The sequence below is a fragment of the Cydia pomonella genome, chromosome 27 (assembly GCF_033807575.1).
Source record: "Cydia pomonella isolate Wapato2018A chromosome 27, ilCydPomo1, whole genome shotgun sequence".
Lineage (NCBI taxonomy): Eukaryota > Metazoa > Arthropoda > Insecta > Lepidoptera > Tortricidae > Cydia > Cydia pomonella.
The window spans coordinates 6120616-6140383 of NC_084729.1; the positions used below are offsets into that span (position 1 = coordinate 6120616).

At 35.4% G+C, this 19768-nt stretch overlaps 1 protein-coding gene across 4 annotated transcripts in view; it reads right to left on the minus strand.

Moving 5' to 3' along the window:
- Positions 1 to 892: 892 nt before the first annotated feature.
- Positions 893 to 19768, minus strand: part of LOC133532489 (L-dopachrome tautomerase yellow-f2-like) — a 73927-nt gene continuing 55051 nt past the window's right edge. For all 4 annotated transcript variants that reach the window (XM_061871195.1, XM_061871194.1, XM_061871197.1 and 1 more), the window contains 7 exons: positions 5974 to 6090; positions 4798 to 4974; positions 4267 to 4370; positions 3716 to 3790; positions 3026 to 3209; positions 2236 to 2338; positions 893 to 1015 (listed from right to left, as the gene is read on the minus strand). In XM_061871195.1, the coding sequence (XP_061727179.1) occupies positions 952 to 1015; positions 2236 to 2338; positions 3026 to 3209; positions 3716 to 3790; positions 4267 to 4370; positions 4798 to 4974; positions 5974 to 6090 (824 nt within the window). In that variant the 3' untranslated portion in view covers positions 893 to 951. The remainder of the gene's footprint in view (positions 1016 to 2235; positions 2339 to 3025; positions 3210 to 3715; positions 3791 to 4266; positions 4371 to 4797; positions 4975 to 5973; positions 6091 to 19768) is intronic.

Here is a 19768-nt window from a genome sequence, read left to right on the forward strand (position 1 = left end):
TAGAATGTATTTAGTTGTATACTATAGTGTACGTTAGTTAATAGCTGCCACCAGTCTATTTGCTCTAAAGCACTTCTAAAGTGAGTATTTGCTAGTTTATTATAGAATCTCTTTGTCACTACCTTGTATTGAACACTTTTTTCAGTCATGCTATTTTTAAAATATATTATCTGTGCATCATGATCGGAAAAAGAACATGGCTCAACTGAGGCCTTTATGTATTCCTGATTGTCGGTAAAAATATTGTCGATTATGGTTTCAGTGTTTTTTGTACTTCTTGTCGGATCAGTGATACTAGGCTTTCAAAATTTGCTTAACAAAAATTTTTTTTTTCCATAACAGCGTAACCTATAAACCTAGAATAGATTATGCTGAAGCGATCGACATCAAAATCAAAGTGATTTGTTAAGATCTAGTTCGTGAAAACCGTTTTCTCTCGAAACGGAATTTCATAGAAAAATTACCGTTACTTCGTTGGATTCGAAAAGCTATTTTTCCCTCTTAATAGCATCGTTCGCAGGCGTCTCTGTTTGTTAACATTTTATGTTGAATATGTTGTGTAAATGTGACGTTCCACAGATAAGTGTATAACGGTTGGTGCTCACGTCTCCTAGCACCGCATTAGTATTAGAGCGTCGTTAATAAGTAAAAGTAAAAAAAGTAAAAATTATTTATTGTACACAAGATAACTTACACAGAAATTGAAATTATTCAGTCTTAAAACTAAGAAGCAGTATATGTACATTTAAGAATTTTCAGTAGGTTTCACTGGCTCCTACACTAGGCGAAGCCTGTCTCGTAGTAACTGCAAGTAACTGCGTAAGTTCCCGACCGCCATTAGGTACCTTTAGCCGTGGGACGTCACAAATATATTTTAATTAAAATTAAACAATTGTTGAATCAAAATTGTTTGTATTTCAATAAAAATCATAAACTCTCTTAATCTTATCTTCAGCCGGCGTAGGAAGTGCGTCCATCACACACTGTTCCCGTTATCAGGTCATTAACATTACCCCTGAAACATGAATATTAATCAAAATATTGTCTTATGGAGCATTCCTTGAAATTGTCTACCGATGTCCCGTACAAACGCGACAATTTCTGAAGATTTGCAGGTACAAGAGTTTCCTTTTCTGTGACTAATGGTCAAAAGTGTGTCCAGAAAGATAATCGCTTGCTTTAAACGCCGAAAAAAGTCGCAACACAGGAAATAAAATGCGTCCGTACGAGACAGCCCGTGGAAGGCTCCTTTATCCTAATGTAACAGAATAAAAATCGGCCCAAAGCCTTGTAATGAAGCAATAAAAAAGGGGTTATTAAAGTGTGTCCAGATCTAGATTCCGAAAATTTCAGGAAATTGTATGACAAAATCTAATACAAATTTACACTTAAGATCTGGCAATAAACCTGTAGAAAAAAATACCGAGAATTCATGGAAACTTTGCAATTTTTGTAAATTCTCATTCCACATTACTATATGAGCAGATAGTATCAGTATCAGTCCGTCGAAACTGGATCCGATTCCAGATATATAATTAATGTAATCAACCCTATTTGAGTACTTTTCACGGGTTATCATGCTGACGTCATTTCTAATTTTAGATATGGCATGCCTTTTTGGGGAAACTCAGTACGGAATAAAGATTTTTTTACTATTTTCAAAGTTTATCTAGCTAATGCTCTGCGTGTGCGCATGCTAGTTCAGTGTAGATTGCGCATTTTATGTCTTGCATGAGCTGCGTTAACTAGGAGCGCAATCTACAGCAAAACTTGCGTGCGTGTTTCAAATAAAAATGAAAACAAATAATTTATTCATCAAAATATGTTGACAAATCGGAAGTTACATTAAAATGGACATACAAGAGATTTTACAATAAGCTAACTATTTAGTTAACTAACTAACTAACTAACTAGACGCAAACTCTCTCTTCTCTTTTCTTTATCTTGGGAACCGGGAAAGTTGATTTTACTGACAAATGTTAACTTAGCAGAATATGGCTTGCAGCGTATTTGCTAGTTTTTTTATGATACAGGAGGCAAACGAGCAGACAAATTGCTTGATGGTAAGCAATTACCAATGCCCAGGGACACCTGCAACACCACAGGGGGAAGTGAGCTGCAGGGTCGCCGTCCCTTAATATGGGAGAACGCTCTCTTCTTGAAGGTCGTATCGTGTTTTGTGTTTCAGGCTTGTGGGGAAGGGGTTTTGACTAATATCTCTAAACTCCTACAAACCTGTACACGTAGAAGTTGTATTGGTTAGTGTCGAGGCGCGAGTAGCCGAAGCGGGGCAGAGTATTCGCCATCACCCACACTTCGTCATCTGTCACGTGAAGATCTGAAAGCACACGAAATCAGGGTCATTCTACAAAAATCTCATTCCCCTGGCATACCTATTCGCAAATTCCCAAGAGTTGTCGCTTTATTAACATCTCATTTTTGTTGACTGTGTAGCCCGTGTCATGTTTCATCTACAACTATAAGCGGCTGCTGAGCGGAATCTCCTGGGAATTTGTGAATAGGTAAAGCCAGGGGAATGAGATTGCTGTAGAATGACCCATCAACGAGGTATCGTAGCGAACAGTAAACAAATATAATACCAATAAATTAGCTAATATCATAATGTCATTGTCTTTATTTGTCCCTAGTTTTCTTCTTAAAATAGCCGAATGTCATATACATGTCATTCATGTTAAAAAATCCCAAATGTTAAAAAGTATGTTTCATCAAATGCCAAGTTTTTCTTTTTTAAATATATTAAGTATAAGTTTTAAGCGCAATTTTATAACCTTTGCCCTATTTAATAACGGTAATATTTGATAGCTTTCTGATAGATGTAGGTACACAGGTATTTAGGTAGGTAATTTGAGATTTTGGTATTATGACACCACCTCGATTTAAAGTTCCGACATTTTATGTTATGTGTGTGTAAATAAATGGCATTCTGGGATTTGTCCGACTTTGACTTTACTCTATTTTAAGATCTGGAAATTTTTCAATAAAATTTAGGAAGATTAAATTTTACCGGAAGGATAGCTCATTCTAGTGCTGTCTTGAGCCAGCACAGCCACGTTCCCAGGATTGAGGATGTTGGAGGTCTTCCAGCAGGAGACAGCATTACGGCCAATGTCGGCGAAGAAGATGACGTTGGAGGCGGAGTGGTAGCCATGCATGGTGCATTGGGAGTCCTCGCCGCGGTTTCCTACCAACTAATAGAAAAAATTTACAATATGATTACATAACGGTTTTTTACACAAATCAATCCAGCCTCACACACACCTCACTGTAAAGGAGAAAGCCTCGTGTTTTCTACAATTCTTTAAATTTAGATCATGTATCTCGATACTCGAGCGATAAAAATTGAAACACAATATACATTTTAATTTGATTGTAAATAAATAACGCGGTATATAAAAATTTGAATGTCGCTACCAGGGAAAGGGAAACGTATTACTTATAACTGAATTAAAAAAACGTTCCACGGAAATTAAATCGACAAGGGACAGAAAAAAATGCCAAGGGAATGAAAAAAATGCCAAGGAAATAATTAAAATGACAAAACGGAAGGGACATGAAATATGTACAAAAAATCGAGTACAGATTTATTATTCAAAATTTTCATTTCTCACATAATAAGTCTCAAATATGATGAAGCATAAATAACACATATCAAAAGAAAAATAAATATTTTCTGTATAAATTACTAGTTACTCACCGAGTACCTCTGGTAATAGTCGCTGGCGCTGCTGGCTGTTCTGTTCCTCAGTACACAAGTGTTTACTGAAAACTCCTGTAAGTCACGAAAATATTTTACTTCATATAAACAGTTCCGTTACCTACATCATAGAAACGACAAACAAGGGACAGCCTCAACTCTAAATAGATATAAACTAATCTGTGACATATACTGAAACCAGAAACACATCAGACTTGTCAGTAGAAAAGGTTGCGAAATTCAAATTTTCTATGGAAGTCTTCGCGTCTACATTATTTAAATTTGCCGCTTTTTTTTTACTGACGAGGTCCACTAATTATTAACAAAGGTAACGGTGCGGTGTGAGAACTAGAAATTCTTCAATCGAGATCCTGTTAGAAATACCCCCCACTCATAAAAAAACACAACTTCACCCAGCTCGGCTACCTCTCTCACTAATAGATGACCACCCTAAGGCAGAAATTCTAAATATTATGGTAAAGTTATCAAAATAGTCAGACTTATTATATAGCTTTAGTAGGTATGTAGGTAGGTAAGAGTAGCAATATTACCTCAGTACTGATGAGGGGGTGGAAATATGCTGTCCTGCAGCCGCTGGGGTCGGGGTCATTCAGCGTGATGCTGAAGATGCCATCGCTCCATTGGAAACGGTGACCTGCATAAAAATAATCGATAATAAAAAAGAACTGGCTTCACAAACCAACCGGATTTGCCAACATTTTATGGTCTTCATTTGCAGTACCACTTCACAAAAACGGTGCTTTCCGAGAGCAAACGCACAAGTTAGTAATACAATAAAATACTTTTTTACTATAAAACCTACATAATGAATGAAAATTGGTAAGTATCTCAGTAGACAAAAATGTAGTAAAAAAGACATAAACGCGCGGCTATATATTTCTCGCCTACTAACTATTCTGTCATGGAAGTTACCTAAGTAGATATAAACTAAATTTCCGCTCAATAGAGCATCGGCAAAAGGTTCCAAGACAAGTGGAGAAAGAATACTCAATATGTTATGAAACGTGTTACAAATACTCGTGAGTGAAACAAAGAGTATCATTGTCTCGCTTCATAATTACCTGCAATATTTAAATTCCCAGCAGTAGGATTGAAGCTGAAGTAGTTGTGCTGCAGCCTCCAGCTGTCCCGCTCTCGCAGGGAGAACACAATGAGGCCAAACGTGGTCAGATCTGGTGCATAAGCGTATGTGTTGGAGCAGTCGCCATTTATGACGTCCACTGTGATTGAGGCTAGTCCTGGAAATGATAAACACTCAGTTGAAAGATCTTCTCCTTATACACTATTTACTCGTATAATCCATATTCATTAGCATTGCCATTCAACGTGACAATGCGGCCAGCCTTCTGGGCACACTTCCCATCGGTAGCGAGCTTGAGGACGTTTTCTATTTATAAGACCCTTATTTAAAATTTACCTTTATCATTAATTTTAAGTTTATTTATAGTCTATTTACGACCGATCTGGCCTAGTGGGTAGTGACCCTGCCTATGAAGCCGATGGTTCTGGGTTCAAATCCTAGTAAGGGCATTTATTCGTGTGATGAGCACGGATATTTGTTCCTGAGTCATGGGTGTTTTCTAAGTATTTAGGTATTTATAAATATATTTATATATTATATATATCGTTGTCTAAGTACCCTCAACACAAGCCTTATTGAGCTTACTGTGGGCCTGTTGGACTTAGTCAATGTCCTGTAATATTTATTTATTTATAGAATGGTAAGTATATGTTTTTTGATATCTATACACGTATGAATTTGGGTTCAATTTCAAGCCCACTGATTTCTACTTTTCAGCCAGTAAATTTCTTTGGTTAGTAATTAAGAAATGAAATGTCATGTTTATTGTAATAAGCTTAATCAAAATAATAACTTGGTCAATTTGTGTAATAATGTCCTATAATATTTATTTATTTATTTATTTATTTATAACCGTGTCGCCACACCGTACCACTATCTACACTACTAAACGTAATATGCTAATTTTCGCACTAGTGCGGTAAATTAGCACCATATACTGTACTGTAATAGTACATTATGCATGTATCGTACAACGTTTTACAGTACATATGGCCCTTTAAATGTTCGACACAGTAACGTAATATGCTAATTTTCGCACTAGTGGGGTAAAGTAGCACCATATGTACTGTAAACCTACCTGCATATGTACTCGTACTGTACCTTTAACGAACGAAAAGATTAACTTACTATATTTTAAAAGTTCCTAAATTCTTACCAGTAGGTGTGTTCGCAGCTGGCACATCTGAACTCTTGAACGGGTATCTGAGGATCTGGGTGTCTGTCGCCAGATCGAATACGACTATCGCTGGGGGCTGAGCCTGCTGAGGGTTATCTGAAAATAAGAGGGGAAATAATTACTAAGGGCAGTGTTGGCAAACGTCAAATGCAGTTGACCATTACAATTGAACCGTAAACCGTTACGGACTGTTTCAGTTTACGGTTCAATTGTAATGGTTAATTGCGTTAACGTTTCGTCCAACACTGACTACGGGAATATAAGTAGGTACGGATCATTCTTTAAATGGTAAATTTACTGCGTCTGGAGGAAAAAGTGCCTAGCATCAAAACTCGTTATTTATTGAAAGCTTTTTTTTTAAGTTGCCCTGTTAGTATGTACATATGTGTAGGCCAAATCTTGGAAGCAAAATTTGACCCAGTTCCCGATTTACAATTGACCTGATAATTTGAATATTTATGGAAGTCGGGTGACAATGCAAATATTATGGTACCATCGAGCTGATCTGATGATGTAGACGGTCGGTAGCCATAGGAACTCTGTGATAAACAACGCAACCTAATTGTGTTGGGGTTTTAGAATTGTCTCGATGAATATTAGTTGCCTGTGGAAAGAAAAGTACAGTTAGCGACAAAAATTGTTCCAAAAATATATTTTTTGCCTAAAACTTATTATTTTATGTAGTATTCATAAAATATCGTATGGCCGCAACGGGTACCTGTGGGTGTGGATACTTAAAGTCAACTCTTTACTATCTACCTACATACAATAAAGATTAAGGCCCTCAGCATACGGCGCGTAAGCGTAATAGATTCAAACAAGTCCGCACACGAAGCGTCGTCGTAGCGTATGAGATTACTGTCGTCATTACGATAAGCGTAACGTAATGCAGGCGTAATAAACAAAACTTGTGACAAAATCAAACAATAAAAAATCTTCTTCACTTGACGAGAAAGTAAAATCGTCGATACATCCGCCGAAGACGTCTGACGCCAGCGACGCCATGATTTCAACTAATAAGATTTCACGCGACACTTAGGCAACGATTGGTGCACAGAATTCTGCGCGTCTCATAGTCGTAACGTGGTCGTAACGTTTTTACGATACGCTTACGCGACGCTTACACTTACGCTCCGTGGGCTGAGGGCCTTGTATTTCTAAGAACTTAATAAATGTTGCATTTGTCACACACTAGAACTTTTAACTCAGGAGGATACAACGTGTCTCTCCCCTCTGGACATAGATGAATAGGACGTGGCGATAAGGGTATTTCTAACCTATGTACAAAGTCTCATTCCAAACGCCACAGTATTTATTTATTTATTTTATTTATTTAGGATTACATGCTCTTAAATCTATATGACAATCAGGACCGATGCTTATCTAATTATAGGTAACCACATCTTATATAAGTGTCTTCTACCAGTGAACATGCAGTAATCTTGCGGTTAAATTAATTAGTACCAGTACATTATATTAACTAATGCTACTATTAACGGAGAAATTAATGATTTACGATTTAATACATCGGAACAGACTGAAAGTAGATACACGGGAATTAAAGAGTATGTCATGTCACTAGTATCATTTTAATCTTATCGTCATTGTGAATGACTAATGCATGCTGCTATTTATTGATGATGTACCTATTTGAATTAAAAAAAAAATTTATAACGTTTAGCTAATCAAATAATTTACCATATTAGAACATTCCTGAGAAGGAACTCTACTCGGGTTTTCGGTCAATGTCCAGAGAGTCAAAGAGAATTAAGTGGGCCAATAGCGCTCACTCTATACAACGGTCTTGTTACCAAAAATACTATTATTTTCGTAGTCTACATCTAGCGTCAAATAGCGGAACTAATTTTTAACTCCGAATATTATAACCAGATTCACGATTAATCTGGTTATAATATTAGCTGAAAATCTTTGAGCATTAGACTTTTTGTTTGCTGCGACATCTATGGTCGAGTAGCAGTACTGAGAGTTCCGCTACTTGACGCTAGATGTTACGAACGAAACCGGTGTGAAGTTAGCGGCCAAAGTTATCGGCCAACGATAACCCGACCAAATTAAGAAGTTAACACTATTAATACGTGTATTTCCATAAAAAAGAGTTTAAGTGGGATATTAATAGGTCAATGGTGAAGCAAAACGTGGGGCTTTATACAATTAATAGCGTATCACGATAAATTTTACCAACTAGGTATCAAAAATGACTTGAACAGCCACCAACATTACGTACTACACAAGTTAACTATAAACGCATTTAAAGACATAAAGACGCTTCAAATCTATTATTCACAGAAGATGTTGATTAAATCCTCACATTTACTGTTTACAAAATACACTTACCATGATTATTAGAATTTTTGTTAAAAAAATGTACGGCCATAAGATTCTAAGCATACAAAACTAAATTAAAACCTTTTCTAGACAGAAAGACATTTTCTAATTGATACCAACAATAAAGAGTTAATTTTTTAAAATAAAAATGCATTCAGAGCCGACTTTCCTTGCTATATATAGATATTGCAACTGAATAATAGTAAGCGGCGCAAAGATTCTGAAAATATTTTTTTATAAGTTGACACAATTCTAGATCATGAAAAGTTATTATTACAACAATGAAAACCGTTAATAAAGAGCTTTTGTCGAAATATTTAAAATCCAAAAAAACGCTTTTCAAAGTCGATTCCCGAAAAATATCAATTGGCCGAGTCAGCGGCCGAAATCTTCCTGACACAAATCACTACTTTTGACGAACTTCTAGACATTAAGACGCTTTCAAACTTACACCAACGTAGGCAGCTATCGTAGGCTTTCATAAAAAGCTTTCCAAACTGACTTTCCTCGCTAACTATAGATATTACAGCTGAAAAATAGTTAGCGGCGGAACAATTCTGAAAATATTTTTTTAAATGTTGATATATTTCTAGATTTTGCAAAGTAATTATTACATTAATGATAACCGTAAATCGAGAGCTTTTGTCAAAGCTTTCGAAACCCAATCATATCACTTTTACAATTTATTTCCCAAAAAATATCCATTGGCCACGTTAGCGGCCGAAAGCTTCTTGACACAAATCATTACTTTTGACGAACTTGTAGACATTAAGACGCTTTCAAACTTACACCAACGTAGGCAGCTATCAAAGGCTTTCAGAAAAAGCTTGCAAAACCGACTTTCCTCGCTAACTTTACATATTACAACACAATAATAGTTAGCGGCGGAACGATTCTGAAACAATTTTTTTAAAATATTGATACAATTCCAGATTATGGAAAGTAATTATTACATCAAAGAAAACCGTAAATCCAGAGCTTTCGTCAAAGCTTTCGAAACCCAATCGTATCACTTTTCAAAGTTGTTTTCCGAAAAATATCCATTGGCCGAGTCAGCGGCTGAAAGTTTCTTGACATAAATCAGTGATTTTGATAATCTTCCAGACATTAAGACGCTTAGATACTTACACCAACGTAAGCCGCTATCATGGGCTTTCAGAAAAAGCTTTCAGAAACGACTTTCTTCGCTAACTATAGATTATGCAACTGAAAAATAGTTAGCGGCGGAACAATTATGAATATATTTTTTTAAATGTTGATATATTTCTAGATTATGGAAAGTAATATTTACGTCAATGAAAACCGTAAATCCAGAGCTTTTGTCAAAGCTTTAGAAACCCAATCATATCACTTTTAAAATTTGTTTCCCGAAAAATATCCATTGGCCACGTCAGCGGCCGAAAGCTTCTTGACACAAATCACTACTTTTCACGAACTTGTAGACATTAAGACGCTTTCAAACTTACACAAACGTAGGCAGCTATTATAGGCTTTCAGAAAAAGCTTTCAAAACCGACTTTCCTCGCTAACTATAGATATTACAGCTGAAAAATAGTTAGCGGCGGAACAATTCTGAAAATATTTTTTTAAATGTTGATATATTTCTAGATTTTGCAAAGTAATTATTACATTAATGATAACCGTAAATCGAGAGCTTTTGTCAAAGCTTTCGAAACCCAATCATATCACTTTTACAATTTATTTCCCAAAAATATCCATTGGCCACGTTAGCGGCCGAAAGCTTCTTGACACAAATCACTACTTTTGACGAACTTGTAGACATTAAGACGCTTTCAAACTTACACCAACGTAGGCAGCTATCATAGGCTTTCAGAAAAAGCTTGCAAAACCGACTTTCCTCGCTAACTTTACATATTACAACTGAAAAATAGTTAGCGGCGGAACAATTCTGATTTTTTTTTTTAAATGTTGATATATTTCTAGATTTCGCAAAGTAGTACATTAATGAAAACCTTAAATCGAGAGCTTTTGTTAAAGCTTTCGAAACCCAATCGTATCACTTTTCAAAGTTGTTTTCCGAAAAATATCCATTGGCCGAGTCAGCGGCTGAAAGTTTCTTGACAGAAATCAGTGATTTTGATAATCTTCCAGGCATTAGGACGCTTAGAAACTTACACCAACGTAAGCCGCTATCATGGGCTCTCAGAAAAAGCTTTCAGAAATGACTTTCTTCGCTAACTATAGATTATGCAACTGAAAAAAAGTTAGTGGTGGAACAATTCTGAAAATATTTTTTTAAATATTGATATATTTCTCGATTATGGAAAGTAATAATTACGTCAATGAAAACCGTAAATCCAGAGCTTTTGTCAAAGCTATCGAAACCCAATCATATCACTTTTAAAACAAATTTCCCGACAAATATCCATTCGCCAAGTCAGCGGCCGAAAACTTCCTGACACAAATCACTACTTTGGACAAACTTCTAGACATTAAGACGCTTACAAACTTACACTAACGTAGGCCGCTATCATGGGCTTTCAGAAAAAGCTTTCAGAAACGACTTTCTTCGTTAAACTATAGATATTGCAACTGAAAAATTGTTAGCGGCGGAACAATTCTGAAAATATTTTTTTTAAACGTTGATATATTTCTAGGTTTATGGCAAGTAATAATTACATTAAAGAAAACCGTAAATCGAGAGCTTTAGTCAAAGCTTTCGAAACCCAATCATATCACTTTTAAAATTTGTTTCCCGAAAAATATCCATTGGCCACGTCAGCGGCCGAAAGCTTCTTGACACAAATCACTACTTTTGACGAACTTGTAGACATTAACACGCTTTCAAACTTACACCAACATAGGCAGCTATCATAGGCTTTCAGAAAAAGCTTTCAAAACCGACTTTCCTCGCTAACTATAGATATTACAACTGAAAACAAGTTAGCGGCGGAACAATTCTGAAAATATTTTTTTAAATGTTGGTATATTTCTAGATTTTGCAAAGTAATAATTACATTAATGAAAACCGTAAATCGAGAGCTTTTGTCAAAGCTTTCCAAACTTAATCATATCACTTTTACAATTTATTTCCCGAAAAATATCCATTGGCCACGTTAGCGGCCGAAAATATCTTGACACAAATCACTACTTTTGACGAACTTGTAGACATTAAGACGCTTTCAAACTTACACCAACGTAGGCAGCTATCATAGGCTTTCAGAAAAAGCTTGCTAAACCGACTTTCCTCGCTAACTGTAGATATTACAACTGAAAAATAGTTAGCGGCGGAACAATTCTGAAAATACTTTTTTAAATGTTGATATATTTCTAGATTTTGCAAAGTAATAATTACATTAATGAAAACCGTTAATCGAGAGCTTTTGTCAAAGCTTTCGAAACCCAATCATATCACTTTTAAAATTTGTGTCCCGAAAAATATCTATTGGCCGAGTAAGCGGCTGAAAGTTTCTTGACAGAAATCAGTGATTTTGATAAGCTTCCAGACTTAAAGACGCTTAGAAACTTACACCAACGTAAGCCGCTATCATGAGCTTTCAGAAAAAGCTTTCAGAAACGACTTTCTCCGCTAACTATAGATTATGCAACTGAAAAATAGTTAGCGGCGGAACAATTCTGAAAATGTTTTTTTTTAATGTTGATATATTTCTCGATTATGGAAAGTAATAATTACGTCAATGAAAACCGTAAGTCCAGAGCTTTTGTCAAAGCTTTCAAAACCCAATCATATCACTTTTAAAACAAATTTCCCGACAAGTATTCATTGGCCGAGTCAGCGGCCGAAAACTTCCTGACACAAATCACTATTTTGGACAAACTTCTAGACATTAAGACGCTTACAAACTTACACTAACGTAGGCCGCTATCATGGGCTTTCAGAATTGACTTTCTTCGTTAACTATAGATATTGCAACTGAAAAATAGTTAGCGGCGGAACAATTCTGAAAATATTTTTTTAAACGTTGATATATTTCTAGGTTTATGGCAAGTAATAATTACATTAATGAAAACCGTAAATCGAGAGCTTTTGTCAAAGCTTTCGAAACCCAATCATATCACTTTTAAAATTTGTTTCCCGAAAAATATCCATTGGCCACGTCAGCGGCCGAAAGCTTCTTGACACAAATCACTACTTTTGACAAACTTGTAGACATTAAGACGCTTTCAAACTTACACAAACGTAGGTAGCTATCATAGGCTTTCAGAAAAAGCTTTCAAAACCGACTTTCCTCGCTAACTATAGATATTACAGCTGAAAAATAGTTAGTGGCGGAACAATTCTGAAAATATTTTTTTAAATGTTGATATATTTCTAGATTTTGCAAAGTAATTATTACATTAATGATAACCGTAAATCGAGAGCTTTTGTCAAAGCTTTCGAAACCCAATCATATCACTTTTACAATTTATTTCCCAAAAAATATCCATTGGCCACGTTAGCGGCCGAAAGCTTCTTGACACAAATCACTACTTTTGACGAACTTGTAGACATTAAGACGCTTTCAAACTTACACCAACGTAGGCAGCTATTATAGGCTTTCAGAAAAAGCTTGCAAAACCGACTTTCCTCGCTAACTTTACATATTACAACTGAAAAATAGTTAGCGGCGGAACAAATCTGTTTTTTTTTTTTAAATGTTGATATATTTCTAGATTTTGCAAAGTAGCACATTAATGAAAACCTTAAATCGAGAGCTTTTGTCAAAGCTTTCGAAACCCAATCATATCACTTTTCAAAGTTGTTTTCCGAAAAATATCCATTGGCCGAGTCAGCGGCTGAAAGTTTCTTGACAGAAATCAGTGATTTTGATAATCTTCCAGGCATTAGGACGCTTAGAAACTTACACCAACGTAAGCCGCTATCATGGGCTCTCAGAAAAAGCTTTCAGAAATGACTTTCTTCGCTAACTATAGATTATGCAACTAAAAATAGTTAGTGGTGGAACAATTCTGAAAATATTTTTTTAAATGTTGATATATTTCTCGATTATGGAAAGTAATAATTACGTCAATGAAAACCGTAAATCCAGAGCTTTTGTCAAAGCTTTCGAAACCCAATCATATCACTTTTAAAATTTGTTTCCCGAAAAATATCCATTGGCCACGTCAGCGGCCGAAAGCTTCTTGACACAAATCACTACTTTTGACGAACTTGTAGACATTAAGACGCTTTCAAACTTACACAAACGTAGGCAGCTATTATAGGCTTTCAGAAAAAGCTTTCAAAACCGACTTTCCTCGCTAACTATAGATATTACAGCTGAAAAATAGTTAGCGGCGGAACAATTCTGAAAATATTTTTTTAAATGTTGATATATTTCTAGATTTTGCAAAGTAATTATTACATTAATGATAACCGTAAATCGAGAGCTTTTGTCAAAGCTTTCGAAACCCAATCATATCACTTTTACAATTTATTTCCCGACAAATATCCATTCGCCGAGTCAGCGGCCGAAAACTTCCTGACACAAATCACTACTTTGGACAAACTTCTAGACATTAAGACGCTTACAAACTTACAATAACGTAGGCCGCTATCATGGGCTTTCAGAAAAAGCTTTCAGAAACGACTTTCTTCGTTAACTATAGATATTGCAACTGAAAAATTGTTAGCGGCGGAACAATTCTGAAAATATTTTTTTAAACGTTGATATATTTCTAGGTTTATGGCAAGTAATAATAACATTACAGAAAACCGTAAATCGAGAGCTTTTGTCAAAGCTTTCGAAACCCAATCATATCACTTTTAAAATTTGTTTCCCGAAAAATATCCATTGGCCACGTCAGCGGGCGAAAGCTTCTTGACACAAATCACTACTTTTGACGAACTTGTAGACATTAACACGCTTTCAAACTTATACCAACGTAGGCAGCTATCATAGGCTTTCAGAAAAAGCTTTCAAAACCGACTTTCCTCGCTAACTATAGATATTACAACTGAAAAATTGTTAGCGGCGGAACAATTCTGAAAATATTTTTTTAAATGTTGGTATATTTCTAGATTTTGCAAAGTAATAATTACATTAATGAAAACCGTAAATCGAGAGCTGTTGTCAAAGCTTTCCAAACTTAATCATATCACTTTAACAATTTATTTCCCGAAAAATATACATTGGCCACGTTAGCGGCCGAAAGTATCTTGACACAAATCACAACTTTTGACGAACTTGTAGACATTAAGACGCCTTCAAACTTACACCAACGTAGGCAGCTATCATAGGCTTTCAGAAAAAGCTTGCAAAACCGACTTTCCTCGCTAACTATAGATATTACAACTGAAAAATAGTTAGCGGCGGAACAATTCTGAAAATATTTTTTTAAATGTTGATATATTTCTAGATTTTGCAAAGTAATAATTACATTAATGATAACCGTAAATCGAGAGCTTTTGTCAAAGCTTTCCAAACTTAATCATATCACTTTTACAATTTATTTCCCGAAAAATATACATCGGCCACGTTAGCGGCCGAAAGTATCTTGACACAAATCACAACTTTTGACGAACTTGTAGACATTAATACGCTTTCAAACTTACACCAACGTAGGCAGCTATCATAGGCTTTCAGAAAAAGCTTGCAAAACCGACTTTCCTCGCTAACTATAGATATTACAACTAAAAATAGTTAGCGGCGGAACAATTCTAAAAATTTTTTTTTAAATGTTGATATATTTCTAGATTTTGCAAAGTAATTATTACAATAATGATAACCGTAAATCGAGAGCTTTTGTCAAAGCTTTCGAAACCCAATCATATCACTTTTACAATTTATTTCCCAAAAAATATCCATTGGCCACGTTAGCGGCCGAAAGCTTCTTGACACAAATCACTACTTTTGACAAACTTGTAGACATTAAGACGCTTTCAAACTTACACCAACGTAGGCAGCTATCGTAGGCTTTCATAAAAAGCTTGCAAAACCGACTTTCCTCGCTAACTTTACATATCACAACTGAAAAATAGTTAGCGGCGGAACAATTCTGTTTTTTTTTTTTAAATGTTGATATATTTCTAGATTTTGCAAAGTAGTACATTAATGAAAACCTTAAATCGAGAGCTTTTGTTAAAGCTTTCGAAACCCAATCGTATCACTTTTCAAAGTTGTTTTCCGAAAAATATCCATTGGCCGAGTCAGCGGCTGAAAGTTTCTTGACAGAAATCAGTGATTTTGATAATCTTCCAGGCATTAGGACGCTTAGAAACTTACACCAACGTAAGCCGCTATCATGGGCTCTCAGAAAAAGCTTTCAGAAATGACTTTCTTCGCTAACTATAGATTATGCAACTGAAAAATAGTTAGCGGCGGAACAATTCTGAAAATGTTTTTTTTAAATGTTGATATATTTCTCGATTATGGAAAGTAATAATTACGTCAATGAAAACCGTAAATCCAGAGCTTTTGTCAAAGCTTTCAAAACCCAATCATATCACTTTTAAAACAAATTTCCCGACAAATATCCATTGGCCGAGTCAGCGGCCGAAAACTTCCTGACACAAATCACTATTTTGGACAAACTTCTAGACATTAAGACGCTTACAAACTTACACTAACGTAAGCCGCTATCATGGGCTTTCAGAAAAAGCTTTCAGAATTGACTTTCTTCGTTAACTATAGATATTGCAACTGAAAAATAGTTAGCGGCGGAACAATTCTGAAAATATTTTTTTAAACGTTGATATATTTCTAGGTTTATGGCAAGTAATAATTACATTAATGAAAACCGTAAATCGAGAGCTTTTGTCAAAGCTTTCGAAACCCAATCATATCACTTTTAAAATTTGTTTCCCGAAAAATATCCATTGGCCACGTCAGCGGCCGAAAGCTTCTTGACACAAATCACTACTTTTGACGAACTTGTAGACATTAAGACGCTTTCAAACTTACACAAACGTAGGCAGCTATCATAGGCTTTCAGAAAAAGCTTTCAAAACCGACTTTCCTCGCTAACTATAGATATTACACCTGAAAAATAGTTAGCGGCGGAACAATTCTGAAAATATTTTTTTAAATGTTGGTATGTTTCTAGATTTTGCAAAGTAATATTACATTAATGAAAACCGTAAATCGAGAGCTTTTGTCAAAGCTTTCGAAACCCAATCATATTACTTTTAAAATTTGTTTCCCGAAAAATATCCATTGGCCACGTCAGCGGGCGAAAGCTTCTTGACACAAATCACTACTTTTGACGAACTTGTAGACATTAACACGCTTTCAAACTTATACCAACGTAGGCAGCTATCATAGGCTTTCAGAAAAAGCTTTCAAAACCGACTTTCCTCGCTAACTATAGATATTACAACTGAAAAATAGTTAGCGGCGGAACAATTCTGAAAATATTTTTTTAAATGTTGGTATATTTCTAGATTTTGCAAAGTAATAATTACATTAATGAAAACCGTAAATCGAGAGCTTTTGTCAAAGCTTTCCAAACTTAATCATATCACTTTTACAATTTATTTCCCGAAAAATATCCATTGGCCACGTTAGCGGCCGAAAGTATCTTGACACAAATCACAACTTTTGACGAACTTGTAGACATTAAGACGCTTTCAAACTTACACCAACGTAGGCAGCTATCATAGGCTTTCAGAAAAAGCTTGCAAAACCGACTTTCCTCGCTAACTATAGATATTACAACTAAAAATAGTTAGCGGCGGAACAATTCTGAAAATACTTTTTTAAATGTTGATATATTTCTAGATTTTGCAAAGTAATAATTACATTAATGAAAACCGTTAATCAAGAGCTTTTGTCAAAGCTTTCGAAACCCAATCATATCACTTTTAAAATTTGTGTCCCGAAAAATATCTATTGGCCGAGTAAGCGGCTGAAAGTTTCTTGACAGAAATCAGTGAGTTTGATAAGCTTCCAGACTTAAAGACGCTTAGAAACTTACACCAACGTAAGCCGCTATCCTGGGCTTTCACAAAAAGCTTTCAGAAACGACTTTCTTCGCTAACTATAGATTATGCAACTGAAAAATAGTTAGCGGCGGAACAATTCTGAAAAAATTTTTTTTAAATGTTGATATATTTCTCGATTATGGAAAGTAATAATTACATTAATGAAAACCGTAAATCGAGAGCTTTATTCAAAGCTTTCGAAACCCAATCATATCACTTTTAAAATTTGTTTCCCGAAAAATATTCATTGGCCACGTCAGCGGCCGAATGCTTTTTGACACAAATCACTACTTTTGACGAAGTTGTAGACATTTAGGACCAGTTGCACCAAACTGTCTGTCACCGTTAAAGCGTTCGCTAAATTTTATTGTATGGAAAGTTTCATAGTAAACTGCCGCGGCACGCCCGGTGACGTTGATCAGTCAGTCAAGTGCAGATGGTGCAACTGGCACTAAGACGCTTTCAAACTTACACCAACGTAGGCAGCTATCATAGGCTTTCAGAAAAAGCTTGCAAAACCGACTTTCCTCGCTAACTATAGATATTACATTTGAAAAATAGTTAGCGGCGGAACAATTCTGAAAATACTTTTTAAATGTTGATATATTTCTAGATTTTGCAAAGTAATAATTACATTAATGAAAACCGTTAATCGAGAGCTTTTGTCAAAGCTTTCGAAACCCAATCATATCAGTTTTAAAATTTGTTTCCCGAAAAATATCAATTGGCCACGTCAGCGGCCGAAAGTATCTCGACACAAATCACTACTTTTGACGAACTTGTAGACATTAAGACGCTTTCAAACTTACACCAACGTAGGCAGCTATCATAGGCTTTCAGTAAAAGCTTTCAAAACCGACTTTTCTCGCTAACTATAGATATTACAACTGAAAAATAGTTAGCGGTGGAACAATTCTGAAAATATTTTTTTAAATGTTGGTATATTTCTAGATTTTGCAAAGTAATAATTACATTAATGAAAACCGTAAATCGAGAGCTTTTGTCAAAGCTTTCCAAACTGAATCATATCACTTTTACAATTTATTTCCCGAAAAATATCCATTGGCCACGTTAGCGGCCGAAAGTATCTTGACACAAATCACTACTTTTGACGAACTTGCAGACATATAGACGCTTTCAAACTTACACCAACGTAGGCAGCTATCATAGGTTTTCAGAAAAAGCTTGCAAAACCGACTTTCCTCGCTAACTATAGATATTACAACTGAAAAATAGTTAGCGGCGGAACAATTCTGAAAATATCACTTTTAAAATTTGTGTCCCGAAAAATATCTATTGGCCGAGTAAGCGGCTGAAAGTTTCTTGACAGAAATCAGTGATTTTGATAAGCTTCCAGACTTAAAGACGCTTAGAAACTTACACCAACGTAAGCCGCTATCCTGGGCTTTCACAAAAAGCTTTCAGAAACGACTTTCTTCGCTAACTATAGATTATGCAACTGAAAAATAGTTAGCGGCGGAACAATTCTGAAAAAAAAATTTTTAAATGTTGATATATTTCTCGATTATGGAAAGTAATAATTACATTAATGAAAACCGTAAATCGAGAGCTTTATTCAAAGCTTTCGAAACCCAATCATATCACTTTTAAAATTTGTTTCCCGAAAAATATCCATTGGCTACGTCAGCGGCCGAATGCTTTTTGACACAAATCACTACTTTTGACGAAGTTGTAGACATTTAGGACCAGTTGCACCAAACTGTCTGTCACCGTTAAAGCGTTCGCTAAATTTTATTGTATGGAAAGTTTCATAGTAAACTGCCGCGGCACGCCCGGTGACGTTGATCAGTCAGTCAAGTGCAGATGGTGCAACTGGCACTAAGACGCTTTCAAACTTACACCAACGTAGGCAGCTATCATAGACTTTCAGAAAAAGCTTGCAAAACCGACTTTCCTCGCTAACTATAGATATTACATTTGAAAAATAGTTAGCGGCGGAACAATTCTGAAAATACTTTTTAAATGTTGATATATTTCTAGATTTTGCAAAGTAATAATTACATTAATGAAAACCGTTAATCGAGAGCTTTTGTCAAAGCTTTCGAAACCCAATCATATCAGTTTTAAAATTTGTTTCCCGAAAAATATCAATTGGCCACGTCAGCGGCCGAAAGTATCTCGACACAAATCACTACTTTTGACGAACTTGTAGACATTAAGACGCTTTCAAACTTACACCAACGTAGGCAGCTATCATAGGCTTTCAGTAAAAGCTTTCAAAACCGACTTTTCTCGCTAACTATAGATATTACAACTGAAAAATAGTTAGCGGTGGAACAATTCTGAAAATATTTTTTTAAATGTTGGTATATTTCTAGATTTTGCAAAGTAATAATTACATTAATGAAAACCGTAAATCGAGAGCTTTTGTCAAAGCTTTCCAAACTGAATCATATCACTTTTACAATTTATTTCCCGAAAAATATCCATTGGCCACGTTAGCGGCCGAAAGTATCTTGACACAAATCACTACTTTTGACGAACTTGCAGACATATAGACGCTTTCAAACTTACACCAACGTA